At 40.5% G+C, this 20,408-nt stretch overlaps 1 protein-coding gene across 2 annotated transcripts; it reads right to left on the bottom strand.

Moving 5' to 3' along the window:
* Positions 1–510: 510 nt before the first annotated feature.
* ggt7 (gamma-glutamyltransferase 7) lies at positions 511–20,367 on the bottom strand. Of its 2 annotated transcripts, none has more exons than XM_026199192.1 (16): positions 20,079–20,367; positions 18,644–18,837; positions 18,353–18,579; positions 16,525–16,676; positions 15,304–15,418; positions 15,115–15,182; positions 14,689–14,762; positions 14,412–14,605; positions 14,198–14,285; positions 10,836–10,963; positions 9,547–9,635; positions 9,308–9,460; positions 9,065–9,182; positions 6,796–6,933; positions 6,597–6,696; positions 511–2,049 (listed from the first exon to the last, which is right to left on the bottom strand). In XM_026199192.1, the coding sequence occupies exons 2-16, from the start codon at positions 18,828–18,830 to the stop codon at positions 1,880–1,882; spliced, it is 2,001 nt and encodes a 666-aa protein (XP_026054977.1). In that variant the 5' UTR covers positions 18,831–18,837; positions 20,079–20,367; the 3' UTR covers positions 511–1,879. The 2 variants fall into 2 exon arrangements, with proteins under 2 accessions (XP_026054977.1, XP_026054978.1); XM_026199193.1 differs by lacking the exon at positions 20,079–20,367 and adding an exon at positions 19,584–20,010.
* Between the last annotated feature and the right edge of the window lie 41 nt (positions 20,368–20,408).

Raw genomic sequence — 20,408 nt, 5'->3', positions numbered from 1 at the left:
AATATGTATATATTTTTTTTATATAGAGAGTAATGACCAAGACACTGAATATGAAAGAAGATTAATTTAGGAATTTTATTTTGTGGTTTATACATAAATATATTGATTCTTCACTTTAGTTTATTCATTTCAAATTTCTTAATGCAGATTAGTTATCACTAGTTTTACTGTATGCTTAATCGGCTTAATACTTTTTTTCTGAAATTGTAATGCAATGCATATATTCGGGTATTGTAGTGTTTTTTTTTTTTTTCAAATGTATTCACTTTTGTGAGACTGTGACGTTTTATTATTATCATTATTAAGCTTACGTTTGAGCGTTTGACTCTTATTATAAATAATTGTATTAAATTTTATTCAAAACTTTCACTCATATGAAATATCTTTAATCCTTTCAGTTTAAGCACACGCAATGCATGGGCACGGGTTCATTACAAAACAATGAATAGGTATCAAGTGCTGCTGCATGCTGAAATGAATGAGTTTGGAAATAATGCAAGGAAACTTCACTACATGTACATATTTATTCTCCATCGTGATCACTGTCATTGTTAAGCTACTAAACACAACAGTAGTGCTGTTATAGTGCAATAATATTCAATTAAGGCAGAAAATAACCAAATGTGCCCACGAACAGGAAGCTCACTTCACTTTTAAATAATCAACTGATCGTCTCTCAGACATATGTGTGGAAACTTTAACTTATTTTACCGTTTCCACACCCAAGAGAAAATGTATTACAATTAAATAGGCCTACATCAACAAACTGACATCTACAATTCAACATAAAACTGTAAAAGGAAATAATCATGGCATATATTAAACTGCATCTGAAAGCATATTACTATTTTACAACAGCCGTTCTCTCAAACAATTATTAATTTTAGACCATCTCCTTAATGATTCCAGGATTTTTTGATCAGCTATTAAAATAAGAGCATTTTGTTACCACCCAAACCTCTTTAATCATTATATAATCGTTCATTCATTCGTAAATGGGAGCATTTACTCATGTAACATTCACTTCAAGTAACATTTCCTCACATTTGTGAGGACACTTCTTCATGAAAACTTCAAGATATTAAAAATACTTTAATTTGCCTTTATCTACCTCTAATTCGCACAAGGCATAATCCTACACAACCCTGACAGAACTAGTTAAAAATGAGGATACGCGTGACTGAATTTGTTCCTTATGATCTTATGAGTGAAGGAAAAGCAGCCAGCAGACGTCCAGCACACACAAAACACCTTCAATGCTGTTTGTTTGATGCTCCACATGAGTTTTTTTTTTTTAAGAAGTGTGCTCAGCTGGACTCTAGATGAAGGCTGATGACTGAATAAGCTAAATATGTTGATTTGTTTAAAATTTTCTGGTCACTACGTATTTTGCACACTTTCTTTTGTGTCATTTCACAGTTTTAAATGGTTTACTGTAATTCCACAATGTGGAAAATATCAGTAATTAATAAAGAGTAGTAATAAATAAAGAGTAAGTATGTCCAAATGTTTTGACACATACTGTATTTAAGCAGTTAATAAAGCAGACTTGACTTGAACCAGTTTACCCAAAATTAAACCTCTCCTGAAAACACACTGACCCTTCTGATCATCCAAGAAGTAGAAAATGTTTTTTTCTTCATCAAAACAGATTTGGAGAAATTTAGCATTACAACCTTTGAGCGGTCTTTTACAATTTGCCATCATTGTGTGTGTGTGTGTTGCTGTTTTTTTTGGTGGGGTAGCAGGGACCAGCTCATTTCCATCTACTGGACATTGTCCATCTATTTTAGTTATCAGCTCTATCCTTGGAACCTCATAATCATTTAGTGCACAAATAAAACAGTAGCACAGAGAGTGTGTGTGTGTGTGAGAGAATCTAGGGCATGGACATGGAGAGAGCCAAGGCGTCAGTGCTGCGCGGGTCCTTCACACCGATGATCAGGTCATTGGTCCTCCGGGTCCCTTCTACCAGTGAGATGATGTCCACCTTACGCACATCATGACCCTTCTCCATCAGAGACTTCACATCCGCCTCAGCAAATTTAGCTGGACAGAGAACAAGAGAATTAAAATGGAACTCCACCCTCAAAATCACACATCTACAGTCAACAATCACACATCTACAACTAAAATCACACGTCTGCAGTCAACAATCACACATCTACAACTAAAATCACACGTCTGCAGTCAACAATCACACGTCTGAAGTCAACAATCGCACATCTGCAGTCAACATCTGAAGTCAACAATCACACATCTGCAGTCAACAATCACACATCTGCAGTAAAAAATCACACATCTACAACTAAAATCACACGTCTGCAGTCAACAATCACACATCTACAACTAAAATCACACGTCTGCAGTCAACAATCACACGTCTGAAGTCAACAATCGCACATCTGCAGTCAACATATGAAGTCAACAATCACACATCTGCAGTAAAAAATCACACATCTACAACTAAAATCACACGTCTGCAGTCAACAATCACATGTCTGCAGTCAACAATCACACATCTACAGTCAAAATCACACATCTGCAATCAACATCTGAAGTCAACAATCACACGTCTGCAGTCAACAATCACACGTCTGCAGTCAACAATCACACGTCTACAGTCAACAATCACACATCTACAACTAAAATCACACGTCTGCAGTCAACAATCACACGTCTGCAGTCAACAATCACACATCTGCAGTCAACATCTGAAGTCAACAATCACACATCTGCAGTCAACAATAACACATCTGCAGTAAAAAATCACACATCTACAGCTAAAATCACACGTCTGCAGTCAACAATCACACATCTACAGTCAAAATCACACATCTGCAATCAACATCTGCAGTCAACAATCACACATCTGCAATCAACATCTGAAGTCAACAATCACAGGTCTGCAGTCAACAATCACACGTCTACAGTCAACAATCACACGTCTGCAGTCAACATCTGAAGTCAACAATCACACATCTGCAGTCAACAATAACACATCTGCAGTAAAAAATCACACATCTGCAATCAACATCTGCAGTCAACAATCACACATCTGCAATCAACATCTGAAGTCAACAATCACAGGTCTGCAGTCAACAATCACACGTCTACAGTCAACAATCACACGTCTGCAGTCAACAATCACACATCTGCAATCAACATCTGAAGTCAACAATCACAGGTCTGCAGTCAACAATCACACGTCTGCAGTCAACAATCACACATCTACAGTCAAAATCACACATCTGCAATCAACATCTGCAGTCAACAATCACACATCTGCAATCAACATCTGAAGTCAACAATCACAGGTCTGCAGTCAACAATCACACGTCTACAGTCAACAATCACACGTCTGCAGTCAACAATCACACATCTGCAATCAACATCTGAAGTCAACAATCACAGGTCTGCAGTCAACAATCACACGTCTACAGTCAACAATCACACGTCTGCAGTCAACAATCACACATCTGCAATCAACATCTGAAGTCAACAATCACAGGTCTGCAGTCAACAATCACACGTCTACAGTCAACAATCACACGTCTGCAGTCAACAATCACACATCTGCAGTCAACATCTGAAGTCAACAATCACACATCTGCAGTCAACAATCACACATCTGCAGTAAAAAATCACACATCTACAACTAAAATCACACGCCTGCAGTCAACAATCACACATCTACAGTCAAAATCACACATCTGCAATCAACATCTGAAGTCAACAATCACACGTCTGCAGTCAACAATCACACATCTACAGTCAAAATCACACATCTGCAATCAACATCTGAAGTCAACAATCACACATCTACAGTCAAAATCACACATCTGCAATCAACATCTGAAGTCAACAATCACAGGTCTGCAGTCAACAATCACACGTCTACAGTCAACAATCACACGTCTACAGTCAACAATCACACGTCTGCAGTCAACAATCACACATCTGCAGTCAACATCTGAAGTCAACAATCACACATCTGCAGTCAACAATCACACATCTGCAGTAAAAAATCACACATCTACAACTAAAATCACACGCCTGCAGTCAACAATCACACATCTACAGTCAAAATCACACATCTGCAATCAACATCTGAAGTCAACAATCACACATCTACAGTCAAAATCACACATCTGCAATCAACATCTGAAGTCAACAATCACACGTCTGCAGTCAACAATCACACATCTACAGTCAAAATCACACATCTGCAATCAACATCTGAAGTCAACAATCACACATCTACAGTCAACAATCACACGTCTGCAGTCAACAATCACACATATACAGTTAAAATCATACGCCTGCAGTCAACAATCACACGTCTGCAGTCAACAATTTCACGTCTACAGTCAACAATCACACGTCTACAGTCAACAATCACACGTCTACAGTCAACAATCACACGTCTACAGTCAACAATCACACATCTGCAGTCAACAATAATACGTCTGCAGTCAACAATGACATGTCTACAGTTAAAATCACACGTCTGCAGTCAACAATCACACATCTACAGTCAACAATCACATGTCTGCAGTCAACAATAATACGTCTGCAGTCAACAATGACATGTCTACAGTTAAAATCACACGTCTGCAGTCAACAATCACACGTCTACAGTCAACAATCACATGTCTGCAGTCAACAATAATACGTATGCAGTCAAAAATCACATGTCTACAGTTAAATTCACACGTATGCAGTCAAAATCACATGTGTGCTAAAATCACATATCTGCAGTCAAAATCACACGTCTACAGTTAAAATCACACTTCTACAGTCAACAATCACACGTCTACAGTCAACAATCACACATCTGCAGTCAACAATAATACGTCTGCAGTCAACAATGACATGTCTACAGTTAAAATCACACGTCTGCAGTCAACAATCACACATCTACAGTCAACAATCACATGTCTGCAGTCAACAATAATACGTCTGCAGTCAACAATGACATGTCTACAGTTAAAATCACACGTCTGCAGTCAACAATCACACGTCTACAGTCAACAATCACATGTCTGCAGTCAACAATAATACGTATGCAGTCAAAAATCACATGTCTACAGTTAAATTCACACGTATGCAGTCAAAATCACATGTGTGCTAAAATCACATATCTGCAGTCAAAATCACACGTCTACAGTTAAAATCACACTTCTACAGTCAACAATCACACGTCTACAGTCAACAATCACACATCTGCAGTCAACAATAATACGTCTGCAGTCAACAATGACATGTCTACAGTTAAAATCACATGTCTGCAGTCAACAATCACACATCTACAGTCAACAATCACATGTCTGCAGTCAACAATAATACGTCTGCAGTCAACAATGACATGTCTACAGTTAAAATCACACGTCTGCAGTCAACAATCACACGTCTACAGTCAACAATCACATGTCTGCAGTCAACAATAATACGTCTGCAGTCAACAATGACATGTCTACAGTTAAAATCACACGTCTGCAGTCAACAATCACACATCTACAGTCAACAATCACATGTCTGCAGTCAACAATAATACGTCTGCAGTCAACAATGACATGTCTACAGTTAAAATCACACGTATGCAGTCAACAATCACACATCTACAGTCAACAATCACATGTCTGCAGTCAACAATAATACGTCTGCAGTCAACAATGACATGTCTACAGTTAAAATCACACGTCTGCAGTCAACAATCACACGTCTACAGTCAACAATCACATGTCTGCAGTCAACAATAATACGTATGCAGTCAAAAATCACATGTCTACAGTTAAATTCACACGTATGCAGTCAAAATCACGTGTGTGCTAAAATCACATATCTGCAGTCAAAATCACACGTCTACAGTTAAAATCACACTTCTGCAGTCAACAATCACACATCTACAGTCAAAAATCACACGTCTACAGTTAAAATCACACGTCTGCAGTCTAAAAATCACACGCCTGCAGTCAAAAACACACGCCTGCAGTCAAAAACACACGTCTGCAGTCAACAATCACACATATACAGTTAAAATCACACGTCTGCAGTCTAAAAATCATACGCCTGCAGTCAAAAACACATGTCTGCAGTCAAAATCACACATCTGCAGTCTAAAAATCACATGCCTGCAGTCAAAAACACACGTCTGCAGTCAACAATCACACATATACAGTTAAAATCACACGTCTGCAGTCTAAAAATCATACGCCTGCAGTCAAAAACACATGTCTGCAGTCTGAAATCACATGTCTGCAGTCAACAATCACACATATACAGTATAAAATCACACGTCTGCAGTCTAAAATCACACGTCTGCAGTCAACAATCACACGTCTGCAGTCTAAAATCACACGTCTGCAGTCTGAAATCACACGTCTGCAATCAACAATCACACATTATAGTTACATTATATTTTAAAAATATTTCACAATTTTACAGTTTTTACTGTATTTATGACCAAATAAATGCAGCCTTGGTGAGCAGAAGAGACTTCTTTCAGATACATAAGTCAATACACATTTGGGCATTGTTAAAATAAAAATGAGTGTAGACTCTACACTATATTAGAGAAATGATGGAGAGCTTACAGTCCACCAGCAGGGTGTTGTTCTGGATGACGGGATGCAGTCTGCCATAGGAAACGCTCTCACTCATGTTATTACGTGCTGACAAAACATTGATCAAAACCTGCAAAACACATCGGAGTATGGGGTGATAAACACTGATGCTAGGAGCAGAATGAAATGTGCTGGTGAAGATCCACACAGCTCAGTGATGAGCGCTGACCTGTGTGATGCCGCTCAGTGCCCGCTCGCCGTTAGAGGAGCCCAGCGCCACGTATGTGCCACACAGACCGATGGACGGCCGCACCGCGATCGGCGTCAGGAACGAGGCTGGCCTCTTGCCCGGCTCAATGCTGTTACGCTGAGGAGAACACACAACATCTTACAATCCTCACACACATCACTTAAAGAGGTCATATGATACGATTTCAATGTTTCCTTTCTCTTAGGAGTGTTACAAGCTCTTGGTGGATGAAGAGGATCTGTAAAGTTACAAAGACTAAAGTCTCAAATCCAAAGAGATATTCTTTATTAAAGTTAAGACTCTGCCAAGCCCCCTAAAACACCTCGTTTAAACACGCCCCCACATCTCTACATCACTATGTGGGAAGATTTGCGTAACGCCGCTCAAATGTTCACGCAAAGAAAGAAGGCGTGGTTTCAGTAACACAGTGTTGAAGCAGTCATGTCAGGGAAATGAGTGTGTATCTAGGAGAAAGAAAAAGCTCTTTATTTGGTTTTCCGAAAGTAGATGCATTCAGGAATCTTTAGGATTACCTACAACAGAGCAGCAATGCATTTTATGGACGACCGTTTCGTGTACCTAGGAAAGGAGATAATTCTGACTCTGCTACGACAATCTGGTGCGTCTGAATCAGCTACTGTAAGTATGTTTTGTTATTAGTTTAAGTATTTGCTATTGACTGTTCAAATGCGCAGTTTTGTACGTTGTGTGTGTGCGTGTCTGTGTGTGCGTGCGCGCGTGTGTGTGTTTGTGTGTGTGTGAGAGAGTGAGAGAGAGAGAGTGAGAGAGATAGTGTCACACAGTGGAGTCAGATGATTTAACTGTCCGTGGCTTGTGTACTGCAGACACATACGAGCTTCATCACCGTGTCTGTCACACCGCTCTGTTCTCCTTTCAGGCTTTAACTGATGGTAGAACTAAGAACATTATTAAAGCTGCGGTAGGGAACTTTTGACGTTCTAGCGGTTAATAAACAGAACTTCTTGCGTCTTGCGGAAGAACATTGTAGCCGGAACTACTTCTCTCTGTTTATGTCTATGAAGAATCACAAAGGTACTGGGTTACTCCGCCGCGGTACCCCCGAAGCAATCTAAAATAGTCTGAAAATAAACACTTATTATAGGTGCACCCTAGTGATTCAGGACAAGCTAAAAACACGGTTTGGAAAACGGATTAATGGTGTACTCGCTTATTATATACATTTTTCTACATTTTGAACACAAACAAAGTTACGGACCGCAGCTCTGATTGGTTGTTTTTTACCGGGAGCGATGTATTTCTGCAAATGGCAATAGGACACTGGGAGGAGCCAGAGGAGCTTGATTTTTCCACAGATTATCTGTCTCATATTCTACTGTCAGGACATAATGACAGGTTTAACAAATATGTAAAAAATACATTTTTACAAAAGTTACCTACTGCAGCTTTAACTGTCTTTACATTTATTATGAAAGATGAAGCTCATGATTATGGAAAGGGGTGTTACATTTCCGTCGAGTATACAGTGAGACACTAACACAGGAGTGTCCAGTCCTGCTCCCGGAGGGCCAGTGTCCTGCAGAGTGTAGTTCAATACCCTTGCCTAGAAGTTTCCAGCAAAGCCACTGGAAGCAAACCTGCAACCTGTATCCAAAACGGCTAGTGCTAATCGACATCGCCATACTTACGAGACATCGTCGACATATGGTAATATCGTCATATCGCCCAGCTTTACTGTGAAGTGACCAGCAATCTGTGCTCTTTTTTTGGTCTGAATTTAAATTAGGTGGCTGTAACTACTATCTACTTGCATAAAAAATAATTACTATGTAGTTATTGTGTTCATACTGTACTGCAGAACAATTTTGCTGCTCTTGTGGTGGGATACAGGTGAGGTTTGGGACAGGTTAGGTGGTATGTGTAGGTTTAAGGGTGGGTTAAACTTAAAGGGATGGGTCAATGGTGTAGCTATAAATGTAATTACATGCAGGTATTTCCTAAAAATATAGTTAAAGTCAAAAGTTTACGTACACGTTGCAGAATCTGCAAAATGTTAATTATTTTACTAAAATGAAAAATGAAAAAATAATAGTTGAATTCATAAAAATGACCCCATTCAAAAGTTTCAAAGTTGAAAAATTCATTTAAAAGAAGTTATAGCAGGTAAAGAAGTTGAGAAGGTCATTTCATACAAGTATTTGGGTACAGTTACTGATGATAAACTAAGCACAAGAACGGTTATATTTACTGAGGAAGCCTGTTTTTTCACCTGATTGAGAGCTGCAGAGCTGTGGGTTTTGTTGGGCCAAGAGAAGTCCAGCATCTGACTGTTCAGGAGAATCCCAGAGGGCGTCACAATGCGGCTTCCAAACGGCCGGTTTAGAGAGCTAGGAACAGAGGAAACATTCATTCACTCATTATGCAGATTACAGTGGCCATCCAGGAGCGGGACGGGAGATCCCTGGTACTGGATTTGCTCACAAGCACTCCATCACTGTCCTAACTAACACACCTCATAACAGACACGATCAAGTCATCGGTGCCCATGATCATGAGCTGGCTGGCCACAGCGCCCTCCTGCAGCTCGTATGACGGCGTGTAGAGCTCGGCCGCTAACGCCTGAGAATCACTGATCTTCTGCCGGAGCACAGCAGCCTGCTCTTTACTGTCAGAGACGGGACAGAAGACACTGTTGAAACACTGCTGCTGAAACAAACATGTTGTCTATTTCAGCTTTGATTCAATAATCACCTGAGCATCTGCGTCACCAGCTCAGAAACCGATGAATCGTACATGGGGTCTCCCAGTCCACTGGCCTGAGACAAAGCCATCTTCAGAGACTACATGTGGAGGAGATTAAACACAGGAATACTTTGACAACAGTGCACGAGCAGAAACGCTCAGCTAATCCCCAATGCAACATTTCTCATTTTCATTTAGTTTAACGATGTATTAAAAAAAATATAACTGAAATGAATTAAAACCATATGGACATATAAAAAAACTACTTTTCACTATTCTTTTCTTTCCACTGACTTCCATTTATACACATGCAAAAGCAGGAGACAGGAAACGCAAGCTCATGTGAAATTTAAAGTTCAAGTTCGGTGAACTCTGACCTGTGAATTGTGTGGGACTGATTCATTGATACTACATTGATAATACATAAAAACATCATCAAAGTAGTCCATGTGACATCAGAGGGTCATTTAGAATATTTTGAAGCATCGAAAATACATTTTGGTCTAAAAATAGCAAAAACTACGACTTTATTCAGCATTGTCTTCTCTTCCGTGTCTGTTGTGTGAGAGTTCAAAACAAAACAGTCTGGATATCCGGTTCGCGAACGAATCATTCGAATCGAATCGTTTTAAACGGTTCATGTCTCCAATACGCATTAATCCACAAATGTCTTAAGCTGTTCACTACATTACATTTGTACCATCTCTTATGTCTAAAAATATTTTAAAGTCTGTTTATATAGAACAGTGCATATGTTTTAATAACTGACTAGGATTTGTATTGTTTTTAGAAAATTGCGTTTTGCGATTGTTCATTGTGTGGTGATGTGTATATCTTTGTAACTTTGTCCTTTGCTGCATATCTTGACCAGGACTCCCTGTTAGAAGAGATATTGTATCTCAACAGGACCTTCCTAGTTAAATAAATAAATAGTGGTTTGCCCGAGCATTGCAATTATTTCGTATTTACTAGAATTTAATCAATTAAATGGCTTTCCAAACTAATTTTTGCATGTCTTGTGTGCAACATTATTTCTTCTGCATGGTTGCTACGTAAAAAGCTTTTTTCCCTTGAACAGAATAAAAAGATGCAAGTCTAAAATGACTTAATCAGAGTTAAAGAACAGAGTTAAAGGCATCTACTAAAGGCATGATACTCTGTAAAAAGCACAAAATACATGATACAAAGACCAAGAAGAATAAGAAATCGTATTATTGCACAACATACGTCACTGGTGCACTTTATTTAAAGCCATAAATCAACAGAAATGTGAAGTGAGTCGTGATGCTTGCAGCTACCTCAGCTATCCAGTGGTAAATGCTGCTCCTAGACACCTGGCTTGTGATGTTAAACCCCTCCAGGATGTTGAGAGCGGACAGCAGGGCGGCTCCAGCGTGGGGCGGAGGGGGAACAAACACCTGGTAGCCTGTCAGAGACACGCAAGGCAAAGCACTGCTCAACCTGGCCATTAAAACATCGCTGAGGTGCTCAAGACTACAGGACGTGTTGAACTTAATGAAAACCCAAGGCATTAAAGGCTTGAGGAAATGATTTTAACAGGCAACAGGAAAGTCCTAATTGTCACATTAACCCAGACAGCAGTCTAGTCTACATTTATCTAATGATGTTTCCTTAAAGTAATAAGCCACGAGAGACCATTAAAGTGATTTTACAGCAGAGAAATGCATTCTTAAACCACTTAAATTAAAATAAACCACTTAAACAAAACACCTAAACCAAAACAAGCAAACAAAAAACAAGTCAATCAAAAAAAAACAAAATAAAAAAAAAACGCCATAATCCATGTATGATTCGATCATTCATTTTTTAATCTAATAATGAAAGTAGAAAAAATCTGAAAAAGGCTCCTTTTTTTCACCAGAAAGAAGCTCAAGGATTTGATCATTTTTCAAAGACAATTACATTTTGTAGTTATTTTGGACGTAACGTTTCACAAAAATAAACATTGTACCATACGACTATAAATGACAGAGTAGCCTATTAAGTTATTTCCCCTCGATGGGAAAAGAATCCAAGTGAAGATCAGTCAGTACTCATTATTAATTGAAACAATATTTAAACTGCTTTAAATATGACCGCTGCTCATTTCCTGTGCTCTTCGATACTGGTCTGCTCTTGACTGTAGTCGCGAATGTCTGCTAATTATTGAGTTTATTTAACTCATCGTAATTTATTTGAACTGTGTGAACTTGAGTCTCTACTCATCTTAATTTTGTCCTGAAGGCTTATTACTTAAAAATATCCTGCTCGCACTTGGCAATTTAATGGCAGCGAATGGTGACTTTATTTATTTATTTATTTATTTATTTTTTAAGCAGATGCATATCTGTCGTAAAATAATCCTATTCATCTCGTGGTGTATATTCCAAGCATTCTGACGGTATACTGAGGGTTTGGTGAGAAACAAAGTGAAATGGCAAGTTATTGTATTGTAACAAGGTGGCTGAATTTTGAGTATAATCGACCCATGGAAGGATTCTGTCCACCGATGTTGCTCCCAGCTACAATAACTGTGCAAATATCTTCCAATCTCCTGGTTGAGTCATTCAACTTGTCCATTAGACTGAAGGTGGTAACCTGAGGTGAGGCTTACGTTTATATCAAGTTGCTTATAGAAAGCTTTCCAGACTCGTGAAGTGAACCGATGTCCTCAGGTAGGCCATTGATTCTGAAGACATGGTAGAAAAGAGCCTGTGCTGTTTCCATGGCTGTAGGGAGACCCTTAAGGGGGAGTTAGTCAGCATGATTTAGAGAACCGGTCGATGATTACCAGAATGGTAGTGAATCCATCAGAGGGAGGTAGGTCAGTGAGGAAGTCAATCGATAGATATGTGGTTGTGACAGGCCAGAGGGCAGTTCTTTGGGGTCTTTGATTGGGCACAAATGGCTTGACTTAAGCAGTAACACCAATACTCATTGGTGTCTACCAGAAAGAAGTTTGTAGCAGGTTTATTGTGCGCGAGATCCCTGGAAGGTCTGAGCGTAGAGTTGTATGAACCCATTGCATGACTCTCTGGCGAAGTGCTTGATGTATGTAACGTTTGCTTGGGGGGTGAAGTCGGCTGATGGTGGTTCTTGCTGATGGGCGAGCTGAATTTCCTCCATGATGTCCCAAGTAACTGGTGCGATGATAACGGTTGGTGGTAGTATAGTTTCAGGTGTAACAGGAACGACAAGCGAGTCAAGACGTCTTGACAGAGTATCTGCTTTACTGTTCTTACTTCCGGGTCTGTATGTAACTGTAAAATGGTAGCGTGTGGAAAAGAATATAATTTTGCAGGTTGTCGGTGACGCTGGGAGAGTATAGCTCCAATGCCACTCTCAGATATGTGCACTTCGACCACAAAGGGGAGATTAGTGATGATCACCCATTCTCAGAGAAAAGCTGTCTTCCACTCATCCGGATCAGGTTGTATGCACTTCTTAAATCCAATTTAGTAAAAATATTTGCCTCTGCGAGTTGTTTAAGGGCTGCAGGAACCAGAGGGAGTGTGAGTAGCCGAACTTGACTGTTACTTTATTCAAACCTCTGTAGTCGATACAAAGATGAAGTCCACCATCCTTTTTCTCTACAAAGACGAAACATGCAGCGGCTGGAGACGATGAAGGGTGGATAAATCCATTGTTTAAGGCGTCTTCGATGAAACTCTACCATAGCTAGTGTTTCATTTCGGGTTAGCTTGTACACTTTACTTTTTGGTGGAATGGTATTGGAAAGGAGATTGATAGCACAACCCTAGGGACGGTGAGGTGGCCTTCCCCTTGCTAAATAGCTCAGCAAAGTGGTTGTAACAGTCTGGGACTTTAGTGGTTTGCTCGGTGACAGGGTTTTCAACACTGGTAGACAGGCACTGAGGTGAAATATCAGAGTGCATGCAATGGGTTAAGCAAAAAATTGACCAACTGGTTAACTCACCATGATGCCAGGAAATAACTGGTTCATGAACTGATAGCCAAGGAAAGCCTAGGATGATTTCATTTCTTGGAGAGTCAGTTAAAGGAGATAGCCTCTTGATGGAAAAGGCTGACTTGGAGTTGAATGGGGTGAGTTTGTTCCATTATCTCCATTGGATGAATTATCAACTGCTTGGATCTTGATAGGTGGTTTAAAGGTTGAGTGGGAATGTTGTATTCAATGACTTTATCATATACATTGTCAAATGTCTTTGTGAATGAGGTTTAAGGCAGGTCCAGAGTTTATCAGCGCTGTCAACAAAATTTAGATGCGGCCGTCCATCGGTCTGTGTGGCACATACGTGGCGCTGGGCTCCTCTAACGGCGAGCGGGCGCTGAGCGGCATCACACAGGTCAGCGCTCATCACTGAGCTGTGTGGATCTTCACCAGCACATTTCATTCTGCTCCTAGCATCAGTGTTTATCAACCCATACTCTGATGTGTGATCCTTCAGAAATCATAATAATATACTGATACGGCAGTGAAAAGCACACAAATTCTGAACCATTTGGCTTTCGATAAATACGCCCTATTATGAAACTGATATAGGGTAAAGAAGAAAGGTTTCTATTGGTCTACTGTCTGGACTTTGGAGGCTTTGAAGGTCACCAGATGACTACATCTCAACTACTGCGGTATTTAAACATCTGTAGGTGCTGTTGAAAGCTGAAAGCGTGTGTTTACCCTGATAAATGCTTTGCAGGGGCTTCTCTATGACAGTGGTGTAGTTTTTGAAGTCGTCCTCTGTCAACACACCTCCTTTAGCTTGAACCTGGCCACAAAAACACATAATATTATCTGTTAAATGCTGAATGATCTGTTATTAAACTCTTAAATAGCTAAAATGGTTTAAAAATAATAGCATATCACTAGTACTAATATAATGAAGGAGACGCACCACTGATGTCATTTCCTGTGTCAGGTTCCCGCTGTAGAACTCTGAGACTCCATTGGATGCAATCCTGTCCAAAACCGCAGCTAAATCCAGCCGTTTGGTGAAGAGTCCCGCGGGGGGAGCCTGACCGTTCGGCAGGAACACGTCTCTGAACGCATCCGATACATTCTGCTCCTTCACTTCAGACAGCGCGTCAGCTGCGAGAGATCGTGCCAGTTAAACCACAGATATTACACGTACAGTCTTCCAGTGTACAGTGCGTGCTCTTCCAGCAGCTCACCCAGCTCATGCGTCAAATTGAATCCATTCCTTGCCACATCTGCGGCCATAGTGACCACGTCTTTCCAGGCCATTCTAGAGGAGTGAGAAAACACTGATGATCAGCCATCGTTAACACTTGTGCTGCGTTGGAATCCTGTCTAGTTTGGTGTTCCTTGTTAAACTCTCATTGTTGTGAAACACTTTTTATCAGCTTGTTTTCTTTCAGTTAGCACTGGTTTTGTACTTCACTGGACTCACTGATTTGAGCCCATGCACCTCAGTGTGAAAAAATCATGCAATCCAATAGAAGGTGATATGGTTGGTCAATGCTTTCCTAATTAAACATCAACATGGTTGCAACAGTGCATATTATAACAAATTTGTCAGGTTCTACAAGGTTCCTAGTCAAAATAAGCTGAGGTGTGAACCAGACGTTCATCTGTACCTCCCATAGAGCTGGTGAGCTTGGTGTAGTCCACTGATCATGCCAGGAACCGCCACTAACAGACCTGACTAACAGACAGAAAGACAGACACACATCACTGCAGAAACTGTGCTTGCATTATTAATCTGCGTACAGTGTCATATGACGCACTTCCAGACAAGATGAAAGCAGATGAAGATAAACCTTTACCATTTGATTAGCGTGCAGCATCATGTCCTGGTGAATCCCGGAGGGAGCCGTCTCACGGAAGTCAATGACCCGGCTCTCATTCCTGCGCATGTCATGCACCAGCATCACGCCGCCGCTGGGAAGAGAATGAGACACATCTCTCACTGTTTCTCTTTCACCACCCACTAAATCCATTTCTCTAGCCCTGCACATGTGCCTTCCTGGAGTTCACCAGTCAATCTCCATGACCTTTCCGGTTAGAAGTGATTCACTGGAAAAGCATGTTTTTTTTTCCAGAGATTTCTGGCTAGACTTTCAATAGAACTCATTTAAACAATTACACCGAAAATGGATATTGCACACCATTTCACATTAATCTGTGACCAACACTCACAAAGAGATATCTGAAATGTGTCACAGCAGTCGAGGTGCTGCAGCAATGTACTGTACATAATAAAAAAAATACAATCTTTTATTTAAATCATGTAAATGTATTCTAACAGACCCTAAAATATAAGTTATAATAAGCAAAATATGGGCATCATAAATAGAGCTTTTCTAAATAAAATATTCCATTTTCCCATTAGAGTGGAACACTGTTTCCTTGTCTGTAATCTTCAAAGGGATATTTCACCCAAAAATGAGAATTCTGACCAAAACTTTGACACTTCGAAATGTTTTTTGTTCATTGAGACATGAATATCAATCAAGCTTTTTAATCCAAGTCTCCTGACGAGACACAATCACTTAATATGATGAACAGGTTTAATTTAGGCTTTTATTCACATATAAACATTGATCACATCAAGTATGGTAAGTGGGAGATAAACAGCACTTGCTTGATGCACAAGAACAAACCTTATGGGCTTCATTTACCAATTTTTCCTTTTAGGGTGAACCATCCTTTTAAAGGTTACATTATAAAACATTAAGAAAGAGCAACACCTAGTTGTTTCTTCCCATAAAATCACTCGCCAGGACCTTCACCCTCTCGGTTCCCCTCTGGTGAAACGAGAACCTCCACCTGAATTACTGAAAGACCATCATGTTTCAAGAAATAGCTGAAGACACTTTTAACAAGTACGCACACACTCTGTACTTCTTCTCTTCTCTAACTCGCTTCCTAATCTAGTTGTCTAATAAAACCTGCTCTTCAACTGTTCCTCTTTTTGTAAGTGGCTTAGGATAAAAAGCAGCTGCTAAATACATAAATGTGAACAGAGACCGCTGTGAAACTCGTACCCGCCGATGCCCGAGGTGTGGGGATGGATGATGCCCAGGCAGAGCGAAGCGGCTATAGCAGCATCAACGCTGGAGCCCTGTTTGGCCAGAACGTCAAAGCCCAGAGACGTGCAGCGGGCCACATCCGTCACCACCGCGGCCTGGTTATACACCTGAGGACAGAAGAGGCTAACATGAGGACAAGTTCTGTCCTGTAACACTCATCACCTGTCACAAGGTTCATTCTGTATTATTTTGTTGTGCTGCGTTCCTCCAGACCATTAGGGGGCAGTAGTAGCTCTACCATTTCTGAATAAAGGGATTAAGGAAGCAGTAGAGTGAGTGGAAGATTCAGTTTGAAATCCACATGGTTTCTTGCTGTGCTGGTTTGAGATACATTTAGTTTGCTGTTCAACCGTAAATTTGATGTTTTATTTTCGTATTTGGTTTAATGCCTGCATGTTTACAACAGTACTGCTGTGTGAATGCACAAATTAGCTGTTTTAATTTTGATGAATTATTGCAACTGCTCAAGGATTATACCCAAAGCATTCCCGGCCTCCTACTTTAAGGACTTCTGCACTACAGAGATCATCTCATCATCAGATAAGACCGTTGACTTATTCATGCACTGCAACCATTGACCTGAACTGGTTTGGCTAATCTACAGCTTATGGGATATTCCGCTCTCAAGCCTTTGCACGTTCCCACTGGACATTGTTTATTTGTTTGTTTATTTATTTGTACGTCAGCCCATATGCAAGTTTGTTTGTTTGTTTGTTTTTGCTTTGTAAACTTTTCTGGTATAGCAATTCCAGTCTTGAATAACTGGGACGGTTATAGTCCTTTTGGGAAAAAATATCCATCAAAATAATCTATTGGAATTTTTCTCTTTTTTTCACTTATTTTATCTTGCACCATCCAAAATGCATAAGTTGTAGTAAATAGCCAGGTTTTCAAACAAAGCTGCAAATGTGTGCAAAATTTAAATATCACAAAACATTTGCAAATAACCACAGTTTCCATATAATGAGTCAAAGAGAACAAAATCGTCACTTTCTGAAAAACTGGCACTAAATTTAAGAACAACAAAAAGTAGGAGAGCCCAATGAATACAATCATTTTCTTATATTACAAACCACTTGCACCTGAGCACAAGCAATTGAAACACAATAAATGCTGTCATTGATTTTGGAGATGGATGCTGCTGTTTGGTAAAGTTATAGTAAGTTAAAGTCCTCAATGGTCATATAAAACCACCCCCTTTTAAACCCGCTCAGTTGACAGCGAGCAGTTTCAGTGCATGTCTCTTTAAATGCTAATGAGCTCTGCTCACCCCGTCCTTCTCTTCTGTGGAAGAGGAAAGGCCATTAGCAAATAATCAAAATAAATAATGTGCAAGGCTTTGAGCAGGGCTTGAGCAATACGATGTCATATTGCTCAGAAAATCAAGATGGCTTGATAATTGAGACCATTTAGGTTTTTGAGGGATTAACAAAAAAAAAAAAGTATTGAATGGATATTTATCACAGTTAATTCATGAAGAGCAGTGAGGGATTTCTCTTTTCCTTTGATTTACAACAGCGACAGACTGCAGCAGGTTTCACTTTAAGCAGCGCTGTCTCCCAGTTTTTGCAGTCATTTATGACTTTTTAACTTCTTTCAGACTGTGTTTACAGGTCACTCACCGATCACGGGTGTTTTGACCGTGTCGTGTGTTTTTGTTGCTGTACTTGCGCACGCTCTGAAGAGACTCTCTGTGTGCATGCATGAGCTGGATGCCTGTGTTCACAGAGAATTAAGCTCTCTCTCTTTTTGTCTTATCATGAATAGTAGTGCTTCTCAGCACCTGTGGGTCTCCGAAGTAGATCTGCATGATGAGGGCCACGGTGACCCCTGTGGCGAAGGTCAGGCAGGCGGTGATGATGACGGTCAGCCCGTCCCGTGTGCAGGCGCAGTCCTGTGCCAGCGGGTCTCTGCTGGTCTCTCTCAGAGGAGACATGTCCCGACTGGCCAGGTCCGAGGCAGAGGAGGGCAGCCGCTGCAGTCGGGCCGACTTCAGGAACAGATCAGGGTCTGCACAGAGACGGGACAGGATTCAGCCGCTGTGAGGAGACCGTACTGTGATCAAACGCATTACCTGTGTCCTGCTCGCTGAGGAAGTTATCATCCTCCCTGCGTGATTTGAGCGTGTTGTCGGCTGAAGCTTCATCTTCTGGGAGTCTAGGGAAGCTCGTGATGCTCATGTAGTCCACAGGTGAGTACGCACCGCTCAGAGCCGTGTCCTTCTCCACCGTCACCCCTGCATCGGCTGCTGGAGTGTACATGATTCACCTGAAATCACCAACTGGAGTTCAGCACAAAGCTGATAGATCCACAGCACAATTATTCAGTATAACACACAGAGTACTGCAGGGATGAGGTGTGTTTGTAGGCCAAAACCCGTAAACCAGTTGCATTCAGCACTTCTGGTTCCATCGTCCTTAAAGGACTCCAATCATGCCACTTTTTAACATGATGTAATATAGGTTTAGCATTTGAGGGTTTTTGTTAAAAGTGAGCCGAATCATCACAATTAAAAGAACCAAAGACTTAAACAACTTCAGTCTGTGTGCACTGAATTTATTTAATAAACAAGTGTCACTATTTGAGTTGAATTAATGAAATAAATGAACTTTTCCATGACATTCTAATGTATTGAGATGCACCTGTACACAATGGGCAGCTGTGAGAGCCTGTAGTGACTTATATCTGCCTTCGTTTGACTGCATGTTTATATGCGTATTCATTACTAGCTGACATGCAATCCTCTACCTTAAAGCATAAGGTTTTTTGCATTTTGTAAACTTATTATTTTAGTATAACAATGATGACTACTGACATTGTACCTTGAACTGAATTAGTCAATATCTAATACAAAATAATCACAATCATCACTTCCAGTGTCACATTATAAATCAAGGCCTCAAAATCTTCTATTCCCTGACCGCAGTGAAGGCCTGGTGTGTGTTCCTGCATCACAAACAACAACAATCTGTCATGAAAACCAGTCGATATAAATCATAAACACCCCGTCATACCATACAGCGCAGGATGACGCTTCCTGGATTTAGGATATGACTGTAGTGTTCCAGATCAGCTCCGAGAGAGCGCAGGAGGATCCGTGTCGAGGGAACCGTAATAAATACACGCGTTATTCGTAACGATCACAATCAAAATAAAGCAGAGATGCGGTGAATTCCCCTCGGATCCGTGAAGGCTGTTCATACAGCAGCTGACTCAGTCTGTGCGTGTTTAACACGGATACACAGCACAAACCTGAGGGAGATCAGCTGACATCCTCAACGCCAAAGACGCAGGTGCGCGGGTGTTCACGCACACGACACGTTTACATCTTAATAGAACAAGACAAGATCTTGAGATGTTTCAATTGTTTAACTATGCAACGTTAGTATTTTAATCTTACACCCCGCGTTAAAACGCGACGCAACGCCAAAGACGCCCGTCTGATGCTTCTGTTTACACCAGCACAATAGCAATAACGTTTTTAAATCCAGGGTTTTCATCATACTTACAGGTTTAATCCACAGTCCTGTTCCTTTGTCACATATAGAAGCTGAATTTGTGCATTTATTCCTTGATGAATGAATCTGACACTGCGCATGCGCGCTCCGGCTGAAGAGAAGCGGATCCTGCCGAGCAGGTTACTCCTCTGTTTGTGTCTACTTACTAAAGCACGAACAACACACACCGTGTTTCTCAGGAATATGGACGGTGTCGGTGTAATTGTTAATTTTACAGTGCAGCTATGTCTTATTTTTATAGCAACACAAACTGATTGTGTCTTGTTTGCATTCAATCGTTGTCAGGTGGAATATTTTATTTTATATACCACATATATTTAC

Source organism: Carassius auratus, chromosome 23 (genome assembly GCF_003368295.1).
Source record: "Carassius auratus strain Wakin chromosome 23, ASM336829v1, whole genome shotgun sequence".
Taxonomy (NCBI): domain Eukaryota; kingdom Metazoa; phylum Chordata; class Actinopteri; order Cypriniformes; family Cyprinidae; genus Carassius; species Carassius auratus.
Note: the sequence above shows the minus strand (reverse complement) of the source record. Positions and strands in the feature narration are given on the sequence as shown.

Coding starts and splice junctions, on each gene's coding strand:
- ggt7 (XM_026199192.1), bottom strand. CDS start 18,830: ATGTACACTCCAGCAGCCGATGCAGGGGTGACGGTGGAGAAGGACACG. Junction 15,183..15,303: donor TGCTGCACGCTAATCAAATG/GTAAAGGTTTAT, acceptor TCTGTCTGTTAG/TCAGGTCTGTTAGTGGCGGT. Junction 6,934..9,064: donor GCTCTGCAGCTCTCAATCAG/GTGAAAAAACAG, acceptor TGTTCTCCTCAG/CGTAACAGCATTGAGCCGGG.